This window comes from Sminthopsis crassicaudata, chromosome 1, assembly GCF_048593235.1.
Source record: "Sminthopsis crassicaudata isolate SCR6 chromosome 1, ASM4859323v1, whole genome shotgun sequence".
In the NCBI taxonomy this organism is placed as follows: domain Eukaryota; kingdom Metazoa; phylum Chordata; class Mammalia; order Dasyuromorphia; family Dasyuridae; genus Sminthopsis; species Sminthopsis crassicaudata.
The window spans coordinates 15,900,395-15,915,001 of record NC_133617.1 but is presented as its reverse complement, the minus strand read 5'-3'; the positions used below and the strand labels follow the sequence as shown (position 1 = coordinate 15,915,001).

At 61.8% G+C, this 14,607-nt stretch overlaps 1 protein-coding gene across 2 annotated transcripts in view; it reads right to left on the bottom strand.

The window, feature by feature from the left end:
* Nucleotides 1-11,569, bottom strand: part of MN1 (MN1 proto-oncogene, transcriptional regulator) — a 70,927-nt gene extending 59,358 nt beyond the window's left edge. The window contains exon 1 of one of the 2 annotated variants that reach the window (XM_074295098.1): nucleotides 6,027-11,569. In XM_074295098.1, the coding sequence (XP_074151199.1) occupies nucleotides 6,027-9,966 (3,940 nt within the window). In that variant the 5' untranslated portion in view covers nucleotides 9,967-11,569. The remainder of the gene's footprint in view (nucleotides 1-6,026) is intronic. The other variant, XM_074295107.1, reaches the window with a different exon arrangement.
* Between the last annotated feature and the right edge of the window lie 3,038 nt (nucleotides 11,570-14,607).

The window sequence follows — 14,607 nt, the reverse complement described above, 5'->3', positions numbered from 1 at the left end:
TAGGAGAAATGTAAATGAATTCAGATGAAGGAAGGCGACTCCTCGGGGGCAGCCTCTCACTCTCCACGTATGTGGGGATGTAGAATACAGATATATATGCACACATCTACGTATATGCGTGGGCATCTATTTCCATACTATGTCATGTATGGATCCAGACACATACATGTGTGGCCATCTTTGTAATTATTATACAAACAATAATAGCAATAAATATTCGCCAGCGCTCTAGCTATTTAAAAGAAAAGCAGTTGCAAAAATCCAGTGGCAGATGAAAGGGATCTCTTCCACGACGCCTTACCTCCCTCGCTTTAAATTGTCTCTGTCCTTTATTAATATTTATTGGAAATGGATAATTGCAGATGTGTGCTGGGCTGGGGGGGTGGGGTTATGCTGGTTGGCTTGTCTGAGAGACAGGTTTATTACTGCAGTGAAATATTAAAGAGCCACAGAATATCAGGAGTACTTGTGGGGACTGGGCTGGTGAAGGGAAAACAGGATTCCTGCCCCCCCTCCCGGCCCCATAAAGGTACCAGAGACTGATCTGTTTACATGTCCCCTGATTAACACCTGTAAAGCTTTAGGTTACATGGTTCTCGACTAGGAGGCAGGAACCTTAGAAATTCTGATGGGGAAAAAAAAATCATAATAAAACTCAACTACCTCTGCGATAAGGAGGCAGGAACCTTAGAAATTCTGATGGGGGGGAATCATAATAAAACAACTAAGGTTTTGGAGTCCCGGCTGTCCAAAGCACCTCACTTCCCATAATTTAAGTTTCATTTCAGTCGGCCTTGAATTTTCAAAACATCCATAAAAGGTTCGGAGAAGGATTGCGGTAGTGGGGAGGGGAGGGGGGAGGCAATTTTCAGAATAAGACGTCCTAAATAAATTCATAGGCTGCGGAGCGGGGAACGGCCTTTGAAGCTTATGTGGTCTAATGATGCTGATTTGATAAAGGAAAGAAACTGAGAGGAGGAAGGAGCTTGGCCAAGATGGGCCAGGTAGGAAATGGCAGAGCTGGGATCCCCGGGCCTTCTAACGCCCAATTCAAGGCTCCTTCTGCCACAGGCAGCTGCCGACTTCAGATCTGACAGCCCTGGTGGATGTCCGGCTGGGCGGCTTGCGCCTTCCATCGAGAGAGAACTAGAAAGCATGGGATCAACCTGGTGGTCCTAAGGGAGACTTAGGTGCTTTTTTTAAGTCTTCCCTGTTTCTACCCCCCCCAGAGGTTTTCTTCTGGAGGGTCAGATAACAGAATAAGGCAAAGTTCCCCTCAGATCAATAAAAAACTCTTCTTGAAAAGGGGCATGCTTCCTGAGCAGCCGTTCACAGAAACCCTACTATTTGTGGAGGTGAAAGCCAGTATTTGGGACTGCTTCCGATTTCTAATCTGGAAAGAAGTCCCCCCACACACACTCTTAATAAGTGTGAACTTTCTCTAGGATACAATGAATTTAGGCTACCTTAAAACAAACAGGCCTACCATAAAGAAAAGCAGGGGGGAGGATATTTTTCTCCTCTTCCTACCTCACCCCATGAAAATCTGGTGATTCAAGGATCTAACGGTATTAGCCATTTTCCCATCTGCCCTGAAATCCACCAAAATCTTCCCAGAAAGGGATTAAACAAAAGGGGGGAAAGGGGAGGCGGTGAGAAAAAGAGAAAGATTTTAAAATATCAACAGCTCCCTTCTTCCTTGGCCCTCACCCTGTTCCACCACCACAGAGATCCTGAGAGGCACAAACCTATTTGTAGAGCTCCTAAGTCCATTTTTCCCAGCCCATCTTTCTAAAAAGCAGGGTGTGTGCCTTTCCCAGTGGCCTGGTCTAAGTTTTGTGACAGTTTGGGACATCTGCAACTTAGGAACATTGGACATTTTGTTTTTGTTTTATTTAATTTTCTCTCCCCCACCACCTCCCAAGGCCATCAAGGAAGTCATGATGTTATTGCATCTCCTAGGATGCCTGGCTTCAGACTTTGCTGGGCTGTGAATCTTGGTACAAGTTCCCACCACATCTCCTGCCTACAGGAAAGCCATGAGAGCCCATAGGAGAGTCTGGGCACGTCTCAGGAGTTTTATACTCCATGCCATCCGGAAGAGTTATTTGGGCCTTCCAGCCTGGGTGTGGATCATTTTGCTAAACACAGGACTGGTATTTTGTCACCAGGGCGGGAAGAATTCCGAAATGGTGTTAATATTTAATCATTCCAGTAGCTAAGTATTTTATAGCGGGTGACAAAATAAAGTAGGTGCTTTTGCGGAGAGGATGAAGGGTCTTCTCCTTCCTGAGCTGAGGTTGGGGGCTGCGGGTTGGCGTCTTTTCCCATAAGCAACAGCTAATTGTTGAGAGGACCCCCAGATTGCTTATTTTTAATTTTTTTTTTTTTTTAAGGACAGGCCCTGACCTTTCACCTTGAAAAAGTAGCCAATGCCAGAAGGAGTAGCCAAGCCCAGAGTGTTTATGGGGGAAGTACACACAGGGCTATCTGTAATGAAAGAGGGAATCTAGCTGTACAATGTAGGCAGATGGGAGCAGCAGGCTCTCATCATAATGAAAAGTTTAATCTTTCTTATTTACTGCCAGAGAGGGAAAAGTAAGATCTGAATGAGATACCCTGGTAGACTTTGGATGGTGGGTCGAGAAGAACCGAATTACGACCCAGCCCCAAATCCCAGGCTTAAGCGACAGGAAGGTTCGGCTTCCTCCCTTCCCATATCACAGAGCACAAGACAAAGAGAGCCAAGGGACCGGGGGTCCCTTCCTGCCCGCCGCCGTTCACTGGCTAAGCTCAGCAGCTCTGGAGCTAATCCCAGAGGACAATGCCAAGGATAGGACCCACTTTTTCCCCTTTTTGGGTAGGGGTCGGGGTGGAGGAAGCCAATAAATCCCAGCAGATTCTCCTTCCAAAAATAAAGCCCTCGGTTCCAGGCCAGGACCATTTCTTTAAGGACATCGCTCCTCTCAGAGGTCACTTCCATGTATTTTTCCTACTGGAACCCCAAAGAGCTCCCACAAAATCAGCTCATCTTCTCCCTCTCTGCTTATTCCACACAAGATGTACCGAGAAGGCAGAAAAGCTGACTGTATAAGGCGGCTCTAGCTATCTATCCATGGAGTTGTTTGTTTGTTTGTTTTTCTCACCTCCCAAGCTAGTCTGGGTTTTTAGAACTTTTCTCCCCCCTACCTGACCCCCTCCCCAACATTTTTGCCAATCTGCTTTTAATGATTTGAAGGGAGGAGGAAGGGGGAGGGGCGTTTGTGCCAAGGTAGAAATGACAGGAGCTGTGATTTGTGCTAACTAGCTATTGATCCAGCCCAATCGAGATGTTGTGGACAAGAAAATAAACGAGAAGGCGCCAGGAAGGACGCTTGTGTGCAACTCCATTTAAAAATGGAAAAAAAGAGAGGAAGGTCCCAAACAAAACCAATTTATGTCCTTGCCTGGCTGAAGCCTGAAGAATACTGATGGGCACCAGCGGCTGCTGTGCATGCTAAACACGCCCGGCTCCGGCTCCCAGGGAGAGCGTCCTGGGCTGGGCATTAACCGGGAACAAAGACGCAAACGGCAGGGACCGGCCATTCACGCTTCAGAAAGCCCAAGGAGGAAAGCCAGCCCCCCTGAAGCTGGGAGCCGGGCGATCCCGGGAGTTTGGCGGGGCCACCTAAGTCCCATTTTATCTGGGCCTTTTACCTAAGCAGAAGGAGGAAGGGGATGCTCAGGAAAAGGGAAAAGCAGCTAGCTAAAAGATGAGCAGAGATAGGGAAAATAAGGAGGAGGAGGAAGAGAATGAAAGGAAGGAATAGAAGGAAAGATATGGAAAGGAGAAGGAGGAGGAGGAAGAAGAAGAAACATAATGATGAAGATGAACAAAAAGAAGAAGGAAAGGAAGAAAAATGAGAAGAGGAAGAAAAAGAACTAAAAAAAGAAAAGAAAGAAAGGGAGCTAGGAAAAGAGAGATGGAGGAAGAAGAGGAAGGAAGGAGGAAAGAACAAAAAGAATGAAGAGAAAAATAGGGAAAGGAGAAAAAAGAGAATTAAGGGAGGAAGCAAAGAAGGAAATGGAGGAAGAGAAGGGGAATAGAAAGAGAAATAAAAAACTAAGAAAGGGAATGATGAGAAAGGGGAAAGGAAAAAAAGGTAGGAGAAAGAAAGGAGGATAAGAGTCAGAAGAAAGGGAAGTGAAGAAGAGAGAGAAAAAATAGGAAGCTAATAGGAAAAGGAGATGATATAGCAGGGGAAGAAGGAAGAGGAGGAGGAGGAGGAGGAAGCAAGCTAGGTCCTAGTCCAGTAAATAGGACACTAATGAGGAAGGCATAATAGAGGCAGCTTTCGCCGAGCTGCTTTTTGGCTGGCTGACAATACTCTGATGAGGGAAGGAAGAAGATCCTGCATATTTTTTTAAATTATGATATATAATTTTAAGAAATCATTAGCCTTGAAAAAAAATGACCTCATTAAAATAAAACGGAAATCTACAGGAGCCGAAGTCATCTTTAGGTTAAGAAGAACGGTTATCGCTTTAACTCCGATGGTTTTCCATTTAAGGGTTTTCCCCCCCTCAACTTATAGACTCCTAATGGCCTCTAGACACTGGGAGACCTATAATGGAATCCAATGCCGGAATTAAACATCTGTCACCCCTGTGCAGCTCCCAAGTGACAAACCCTCGACCCTCCATGCCCCCCAAGAATGCACGCTCAGGTGGTTTGCAAGGGAAAAGTTTGTCAGTCTCAGCCACCCCCATTTCTCAACTGCCCCCCCTCCTTAAAGACAGAAAATTAAAAAAAAAAAAAAAGAGCCAAAGGAAATCGGGGGGGACAGTTGTGGGAACCCTGACAGGTCTGGATTCTCAACGACTAAACCAGGATAGTAACAAGAGACAAAACAACTATTCATTATAAGAGCAACTGTCAAATTAGGGAGGGCCTCAGAGACAGGCCCAAGGCCTTACAACTTCTTCCTTCCCTCTTTTTTTCGTCCTTCCTACTTTCCTTCTCAACTTCCCTTCTTTCCTTCCCTTCCCTCTCTCCCTTTCCCTCGCTTCTTTTCTTTCTTCCCTCTTTTTCCTTTCTTCTTTTCTTCCTTCCTTCTTTCCTTCTCTCCCTCTTTCCTTTCTTCTTTTTCCCTTCCCTCTTTCTTCTTTCCCTTTTTCCTTCTTTCTTCCACCCTTTTTTTTAAAATTCCTCTCTCCCTTCTTCCTTCCTTCCTTCCCTCCCTCCCTCCCCAGCTCAGGCCACAGATCAGGAAGCAGATTATAAATGGGAGCCATTTGGGGAGGGGGGCTCTAAGGAGGGCAGAGAGTCGTGCCCGCAGCTCTTCCCAGCGGCCGCTACCCTGCTGGGAAAAGGCCAGGGTCTCTGCCCCGACTTAGAGAAGGCGCTGGGCGGGCGGGGCTCCCTCCCCTCCGAGCAGCAGCCCCGCAACTGCGGCAAAAGTTGCTCGGGAGTTGAAAGAGGGAGGGGGGAAGGGGAGGGAGACGCTCGTGCTGTCCAGCCCCGAGAGCCGGGCTGAGCGCTGGCCCCGGGGGCGATTTGCTTCTAACTTTCCCTGCTTCCTCATCCCCCCGGCCCCCCAGCCACACTCTGCGCCCCTTCCTCACAGCCCCCTCCGACCACAATTCCCTCCGAGGTGAGGCAGGGGGAGGGAGGAAAAGAAGAGGGAATCCCTGGGAGCCCGAACTGGCTTGTCTTCCCCCCCCAGCCCTCCAGGGTAAATAAAGGAGGGTGGCCAGCCTCCACCCGAGGAGCTTAAAGGTCTGTGGGGAGCTCAGCGACTCCACCCCAGAGAGGGCCCTCCGAGGATCCCCGCTGGGGATTCTGGGAAGGCGGCAGCAGGGTGCCCCCTGCGGGAGAGGGGCACCTGGCCGGTGGGAGGAGGGGAGGCTGCCCAGGAGCGCGGCGAGAAGCTAGGCCTCCCAGCCGGCCCCCAGGGGAGGAACGAGCAGACGGGGTGGGGAGGGGGGAGGACGGGGAGCAGACGGGGTGGGGAGGGAGGGAGGACGGGGAGAAGGAGGCACGCTACCTCTACCTTCTTTGCCGCCTGGATTCGGGGGCTTGGACTTCTCCCAGGGCGCCAGCGTCTTGTCATCCTCGGGGCCGTCCAGCAGAGCCTTGTCGCCGGGCATGTACCAGGTGGAGCTGTGCTCGGCCATCAGGGAGTCCAGGTCTATGGTGCTCATGGCGCTCTTGACGGCCTCGGGGCAGCAAGCGCCCAGCTCGCTGTCTCCGTTCTGGCCCCCCGCGCACTCGGCCTTCTTGGCGCCGCCGCCGCCGCCCCCGCCGCCCCCGCCCTTGGGCCCCAGAGGCTGGTCCTCGGAGATGCTGAACTGCTGCCGCTGCAGCTGAATCTGCGCCTGGAGGATCTCGAGCGGGTGGATCTCGTCCTGCGGGGACGTGCTGCTCGTCGGCGTGCGGACCTGCTCGAGGCCCGGCGTGCCCGGGTGGGCCGCCCCGCCGCCGCCGCCGCTCAGGCCGTAGCTGTCCGGGGTCGAGGTAGAGGTAGTGAGGAGGCCGCCCAGGCCGGGGGCCGCTTTCTGTCCGTGCTCCCCGGCGGGGCCCCGCGCCATCTTCGGGGAGCCGGTGACCAGGGGGCTGCGGCCGGCCTTGGACAGGGCCGGGGCCGCGCTGTCGGAGCTGGACGACACCTCGTCCTCGTTGGCGTAGCCCGCGCTCACCTCGTCGGTGAAGTCCCCGACGTGCGGGGAGCTGCCCGCCGACTTGGCCCCGCTCTGGATGCCGCTGTCCAGGGACGACATGAGGTCGGCTTGGTCGCCCAGCAGCAGCTCGGCCCCTTTGCCCCAAGACGGGGAGGTCAGGGCCTTGTCGTGGGGGGTGGGCGCCCCTCGCGGCTCCCCGCCCGAACTTCCGGCCGGAGGCCCGGGCGCCGCCTGCTGCCCGGGGCTCACGCCCGAGCTCCCGCTGTCCGCCGCGGCGGCGGAGAACTTGTCGAAGAAGGTCCCGGGACTCACGTGGCCGCTGTCCCTTTTTCTGCGGCCCCGACCCCGCCCGCCTCCCCCGGGCACCGGCTTGCCGTCGTTGCCCGACGTGGCCTCGATGGTGTAGTTGGGGGAGAGGCTGGTGCCGTCCCCCGGCGCGGGCGGGTTAGGGGGCCCGGGGGCTTTGGCGCCTCCGCCGCCGGTCCCTCCCGGGCCGCCGGGCCCCGGGCCCCCCGGGCCGGTGCCGCCGGGAAAGTAATCCGGGCCCGAGCTCCCCGCGGCGCCGCCGCCCCCGCCGCCGCCGCCGCTCGCCCCCGCCCCGTCGGAGTCGGTCTGGCTCAGTTTCCTCTTGCTCTCGGGCTGGTTCTTCTTGTTGAAGGTCACGTTGAGGTTGGGCGCCCCGAGGCTGGCGATCATGTTTTGGCAGGCGGTGGAGAGGGCGGCCAGGCAGCTCTGGCCGAAGAGGTTGTCCTTGGAGTTGGGCTTGCTGAAGGAGCCCAGGCTCAGGGCGCCCAGTTTGCTGGCCGAGGCCCGCTGGCTGGGCTGGAACTCGGACTGCGGCGGGTAGCCGCCCCCGCCGCCGCCGCCGCCGCCGCCCCCGCCGCCCGGGGAGGCGCTCACGCCCGGGTTACCGAGCGGGGTGGCCTGCCGGCTGCTCCCGCCGAACGGGAAGCCGGGCTGGCCGCCCAGGGCGGGCGCCGCGAAGTCCGGCGCTGGGGCTCGGCGCTCCGAGGGCGCGCTGGGCAGGCCCACCCCGGCCCCGGGAGACTGCAGCTGGCCCAGGCCGCCCAGGCCGCCCCCGAACTGGGAGTGCAAGCCCGGCGAGTGGAGGGCGGGCACGTGGCCCTCGCCGGGCATCCGCAGCGACTCCTGCAGTCCCAGCCCGGCCACCCCCGGGCCCCGGAACAGCATCCCGGAGCCCCCCTGCGCCAGGCCCAGTTCGTGGGGGCTCCCGTCGGGAGGCAGGTTGGAGCCGCCCAGCCTGCGGGGCAGGAGGTCTCCGGGGGGCGGAGGCGGCGGGTGGGGGCCGGGGAACCAGGCGCTCTCCGGTGCCAGGTGAGGGTTCTGCGGGTCGAAGTTCCCCAGGCGTCCGGCGCCCCCGCCCCCGCCGCCGCCGGAGCCCCCACCGCCGCCGCCGCCGCCGCCGCCCCCGCCGCCCTCCCGCTCAAAGTTGGCCTGGGCCAGGCCGGCCACGGGGCCGCCGTGCACCAGGCCGCCGGCCGGCCCCACGTCCCCGGGGTGGCTGAGCGGCGGCAGGCCGGGCTGGCGCAGCCGCTGCTGCTGCTGCTGCTGCTGTTGCTGCTGCTGCTGCTGCTGCTGCTGGGTGCGGGACGCCATCTGCTTCATCATGAGGGCCGCGTTCTGGCGTTGCTGCTGCTGCTGCTGCTGCTGTTGCTGCTGCTGCTGCTGCTGCTGCTGCTGCAGGGCCTGGGGGTCCGGGCCCGGGTGCTGCAGGGCCGGGCCCGGGGGGAAGGTGTCGGGCACCGGGGGCGTGAAGTCCCCGGGCAGGCCCGGGTAGGCCGAAGGGGACAGGTGGTTGTCCATGGCTCCGCCGTGCAGGCTGCCGTTCCACGAGGCGCAGCGGTCCACGCCCGGGGTGCCCGGGAAGTCGAACCTCGCCCTCTTGGCCACGTTCACGTAGGGGGCATCGAAGTGTTGCAGCCGCTGGTTCGGCGCCTGCGGCGGCGGCTGCGGGGCGGGGGGCGGCGGCGGGTGCTGCATGGTGAACACCGGGTCGGAATAGGGGTGCATGCTCCTGTTCTCCAGTCTGTGGATGGGGTACTCGAACTGCGCGTGCTGGTTCGGAAGAATAGGCCCGCCGTCCTGCAGGCTGCCGCCCGCCGGCGGGGCCTCCGCCTGGGGCTGCCGGGGGAGGGTCGGGGGGCAGGAGTTCTGTCTGGCCAGCAAACCGGGCTGCGGCGGCGGCTGCTGCGGGGGCGGCGGCTGCGGCTGCGGCTGCGGAGGAGGGGGCTGCGGCTGGGGCGGCTGCGGGGCCTGTTGCATCAAGGGGTGCCTGGCTGCGTTCACCCCGGCTTCCATGCCCACTGCCATTTTCCGGGCCCCTCCAAACCTCTCGAAGAACACTCCGCCGCCGTGCGGCTGCGGCTGCTGCTGCGGCGGCGGCTGCGGCGGCTGCTGCTGGGGATGGATCTTGGACATGGCCACCATGCCCGGGGCCCTGGGCAGCGCCGAGGCTCCCGGGAAGGCGCCCCCGGGCACCTGCCGGCCGGCCCCGTAGTGAGGCAGCTGGCCCTCGGACTCCGAGGGCGAAAACACCGGCAGCTCGAAGTGTCCCGAGGGCCCGTCGCCGGGGTAGTTGTACTCCAGGGACTCGACGCCCCCCTGGTTGGCCATCCTGCGGGCCTCCAGGCCGTGGGAATCCGAGCCGCCGGAGGCCGGGAGGCCGTGGAAGGAGGCCGCCCGGTTGGGGGACTGATCCAGCGGGAGGCACGGGGCGGGAACCGCGTGGCCCGAGGGGCCCGAGCTGTGGTGTTGGAAGTCGGGGATGTTGCCGGGCCGCCCCTGGCCGAAACCTTCGCCCCCCTGGGTGTCCGCCATGTGCTCGTAGCCCTCGGCGAAGCCGGGCTGGTTGGCCAGGCCGCCCCCGCCGCCGCCGTAGCCCAGGAGGCGGCCCCCGTGCAGGCAGGAGGCGCCGGGGTCCGGGCCCGCGAAGTTGCCGCCGAAGTGGGGGTGGTGCTGGTGGGGATGGTGGCCGCCGGGGTGGCCGTGGTGAGGCTGCTGGCCGCCGAAGAAGCCGTGCACCGGCTGCGGCTGCAAGCCCCCCGCGTGCAGCTCCGAGTGGCCCCGGCCGTGGAAGGCGTACGGCTCCCCGGCCATGCCCATGTTCATCCCCAGGAGAGGGGGCTCGCCCAGGCCGCCCAGGCTCGGGTCCGCCGGCCCCCCCGCGTGGAAAGCCGGGGCTTTGAAGTGGCCGTTCATGCTCAGGCCGGGTTCGCCAAAGTTTCTGTCGCCTTGGCCAGCGTTTCTGCTATTGATCGGAGGCTCAAACTGATCCAGGCCAAACATACTTTCGGGGGCGGGGGGAGAGGGTCCGGGGGCGGAGGGGAATCAGAAGGGCATGCCAGCCTGCGTCTCCCCGCGCGCCTCCTGCCAGCAGCGAGCTGGGGCCCCGGGACCGGCACTCCGAGGCGGCTCCGGGCGCGCTCGACTGGGGGAAGGCGCGGCGCGGGGGGTGGAGGGGGCTGGGGCGGGGGCCGGGGGTCTCCACTCCTCACCCACGATACTGCCTCGGCTCGATCCCGCGGGCAGCGTTCACATCTTGCGGAGCGGGAAGGCCTCTGGGGGGAGAGCAGCCGGCCACATGCCCCGGGCGGTTCGCGCGGAGACGCGTGGGTCCCGGGAGGGGGCAGAGGGGGACGGGGAGGGGGCGGGGGAGCGGCCCCGGGACCGCGGCGGCTCGGCTCGGGGGCGACTGGGGCCCGGGCCGGGGACGAAAAGTAAAGTGGGGGAGAAGGGGAAGGGGGAGGGGAGAAAAGGCGATCACCTTCCTCTCAAGTCCAAATGGCTCGGGCTGCGGAGGGCTGCCGCCCGCAAGCCGGCCGCGCCAGCCGAAAGGCCCGGCCAGGGGAAGTCATTCAGGGCAGGCTCGCGCCGGGGGACGGAAGGGCCCCTCCCGGAGTCTCCGTCGCTGCCGCGGCTCAGCCCCTCGCCGGCCCGGCTGGCTCGGAGCCGCCCCCGCCCCCCGCTCTCCCGCAGACAGCGCGTTCCGAGCAGCCTCCGTTCTAGGGGATCCGGGCGCCGGAGGCTCCGCTCCGCATGGCGAACGTAGGGGCCCCGAGCCGGGCTCGCTGCAGAGCCGGGGACGTGCCGACGGAGTCCCGCGCCCGGGGCTGGAGCTTCGGGGCGTAGGGCCGGGGGCCCCGGGCGGACGGCGGCCGCCTTCCCCTCGCGGGGCCGGGCCGGCGGGGCGAGCGCCCTGCCGCACTCAGACGCTCCGGGGGCCGGACAGCTCGGCCGCCTCGCCGCCTTCGCCTTCGTCCTGCGATCCCTTCGCTCGCTCCGCTCCCTTCTCTCGACCGTTGGTTCGGGACTCGGAGTTGGGCTGCACTCGCTCGCTCGGCTCCCCGCTCCGGCTGCTGAGGGGAAGCGGAGAGGTTGGTTCTCGGGCTCTCAGCTGCCCGGCCTCTGCCCCGAGGTGCTTCCGAGCCTCCACTCCCCCTTTCGGACTGGGGAGGGGGGGGAAAGGGGGGCTCGAGGACGGGTGGGAGGCACGGAGCCGAAGAGGGGGGCTGTGGCGCTCTGTGCTCCTCTCTCTGGGCTCAGGGGAAGGGAGGAACCTAGGGCCTTCGCTCCCCTCTCCCGGCTGGGGGCGGGGGGGGAGGCCTCGGTGTGGGGCGCTCCGAGGGTCTCCCTCCGCTCCCCTCTCTCTGTCTCTGTCTCTCGCCCTGCGCTCGGGAACCAGCAACAAGTTTTGCATTTCAGCAATCAATTTCAGCCATTAGGTCTGCGCCAATCAGCGGGACGCGAGCTCCGGGCCCGGGGCGGGGCTCACTCTTAAGGTGGTCCGGAGCTGAGGCCGGGTTGCCAGCCCCCGCAGAGAGCCGGTGCTTCCCCCCACACATCCCGCCCCTAACCAACCCCCCACCCCAGTCCCCGCCAGTATCCCCAGTGCCCTCGACACCTCGGGCCTCGGGGTCCGGGGTGGGGGGTGGGGGGGACCGGGGAGCCAGGATGGGGGTGGGGGGGAAGGGGAGAGAGCGAAAGCAGGGGACTTACGGGAGGAAGAAGGAGGGAGAGCGGGGCTTTGTTCGATTTCCCGAGCAGTGCCCCCCACCCCCTGGCCCTCGTCCCCTCCCCGCCGCCACTGATCCGGAGCGGGACTCACCGGGCTGGCGGGGAGCGGGGAGGGGGACCGTGAGGGAGAGAGGTGGGAGGTGGGCGGCGGTTCGGGCCGACTGCCGCGGGACGCCTAGACAATGGGGTCGGGAGGCGAAGCCCCGGGACTGGCCTCGGAAAGTCGCCAAGTGGCGGCTGGGAGCGAACCGCCAGCCCGGGCGGCGCTCCTCCCGGGAAATAAGGCGCGGGGCTGTAGCCCCGGGCGACCCCGAGGTCCCGAAGCCAGAGCGGAGCCGAACCAGCGGCGAGCGCCCGGGGATTGGTGCTCAAGTTAGCCAGTCCGGCCGGGGCGGGGACGCGTTTTCCGGAGCCGAGACGACTACCGAGACGGCAGCCGGGGAGGGGGGGAGGGGAGATGGGGGGTAGGCGTGGGAGTATTGCAGAGAAGCACTTGAAGTTTGGGTGCCCGGGATCCCCCGACCCCTTCGCCGCGGCCTCGGGATCCCTCCCGGGGACTCGCTGGCCCTCGGCGCGAAGGAGCGGCTCCTTCGGCTTCAGCAGCCCTGGCGCGGATTGGGGGACGCGGGGGGGGGGGAGACGGGGAGGCTGGCTGGGCCGCAGCCCCGGGTCCCCGCCACAGCCCAGCCCCCGCAAAGTTGGGGCCTGCTGCCCCCACGGTGCCTTAGCGCTCCCGGGCAGTCTCTGGTGCCGAGAACCGGGCTCTGCTCCGGGTCCGGAGGCTGGCCGAGGCCAGGCCTCCTTAAGAGCTCAATTAGTCCAGAGGGGCCAAGCGCTGGAATTGGGTTGTGATACCAGAATCAATAGGTGTAATTTAATATCTTCTCTGCTCTTTATGAAATATTTATCCCAATAATCTTAGTTAAAATGTTTAGCTCTTCTTGATCTCCACTGGGGCTCAAGGCTGCCCTGAAGTCAGTGGTTGGAGGTGATAGGGTGGGGAGGGGGAGGGGAGGGAGGGAGAGAGCGGAGGAGGGAGGGAGGGAGGAGGGAGGGAGGGAGCGAAAATCCTCCTTGCAGAAGATAGCAGCGGCGGGCTCTGTCCCTACGACGCTCACATCCCTGGAAAACTTCTCTCGAAATGCCCCCAGATCGCCATTCCGCCTCGATCCAAATTGAGCCCGGGGTGCCAAGCGCACCCCCGCGTCCCCGCCGCCCGCTGAGCCCCCGAGGCTTCCTAGCTCCGCCCTGCGCGTGCGGTCCGAGCCCGGGCGGGGCCCACCCGCCCCCGGCCTCGGGGTGTCCCCCGGCCCCTCCTGCCACCCAGAGGGCCGGTGGGAGTGCCCGGACGCCCAGCGCCGGAGGGCAACTTTGGGGCATGCTCCACCGGGAGCAGCGTCCGGGCCGAAGCTAGGCCTCAGACCCCCCCGGCTTTCCCAGGCTTTGGGGGGGCCGCCAGGAAAGAAGGGGTGCTCGGTTTTACAACCCGAGGGGAATAGAATCAGCGAAGGCCGGGGCTCAGCTCACGTTCCGGGGGTTCGGGAGCGTCCACAAAGCTGTCTTTAGTCCTCCTCACCCCCACCCCGAAACTGAACATGAAAATCACCCCGCACCCCCAAAATGAGCTCCATAAATAAATGGCCAGAAGAAGAATTTGTCCTGGGCGGCAGAGTTTTAAAAGGATTTTTTTTTTTTTTTTTTTGCAGGATCAGGATGTTGAGCTGTGATTAAATATTGATTTTATGTAATTAGTTTTCATGTGAACTATCCTCCTTGCTGATGGCTTAGAGATTTCAGAACCGGCAAAGAAAAGGAATCGGACGTGGAAGTTATTCGTTAGCGTGCTGACAGGGGAGCCGGCCTGGGCGCAGGAGAGCGCCGGGGTGGGAGGGAGGAGCTAGGCAGGCCCGGGGAAACCGAGATAAAGGGGCTAGCTCGCGGCTGGCGGCGCTGAGGCCCACCTTCCCGCCCCTCTGCCCCTCCCCCCCGCCTGGCCTGCCGGCCCGTTCGTGTACCAGGACTCGACCCGGGGACGAGAGCCGAGCGACCCAGAAGGCGGCTCGTATGGAACCCGGAGAGGGGGAGGGGAGGGGATGAGGGCCGTTCTACTCGTGTGTGTGTGTGTGTGTGTGTGTGTGTGTGTGTGTGTGTGTGTGTGGATGCGCGCGCGCGTGTGTACGTGCACAAGGGCCTCTGACAGGCCCCATGCCCCATGCCCAAGCCCGAGTGCCCAAGTCTGTCCGTGTCTGCGGAATGCGCCAGGCTCGGGAAAGACGTGTGTGAGCGCGTCTCCGTCAGGTGTGTGTGTCCATCTCTCCCGGCGTAGGAGGGAGCAAGAGGGAGTATCTCGGGGCTCTTAGGGGAGAGAGGCCCATGCCTGCTGGCCGGACTGACGAAATGTAGCCCCGAGAGTCCCAGCCCCCCCCCCAACTAGAGGCTGGGGGGGAGGTGTGTGCGCTGAAGGCCACTGCACCAAAGTCCTGCCATCTGTCCACACAACCAGAGCACCTCGGGATCCTTTGGTGGGACCTCACTGGGCTCCCGAGGGCCTCCGCGACCACTGAGGAAGCGGGTGTGTCCGGGAAAGCCTGTCACAGCAAGCCGTGGGGAGGCTTCCATCCGGGAGACATTTTTATATGGCCCCGTCACCAGGCGCGGGCTCTTCTTTCTAAGCTTCAGGCCGTGCTTCTCGCACTCTGGGGAGCCTGGGGAGCAGAGCGCCTCCGTGGGGGGGGGAGAGAGGGGGGAGAAAGATGGGAAGGCAGGAAATGTGCAGAGAGATAGGGAGGATCCGGGCTTTGGCTTTGGCTGTATGTGTTGCAGTGTGTGGATGGTGTGCCAGCCGGGCAGAGTTAGGTGCTGCTAACAAGAGATGAGTGTCCTGTTAGTGTTAGGTGGGGAGTGGGGGTGCCG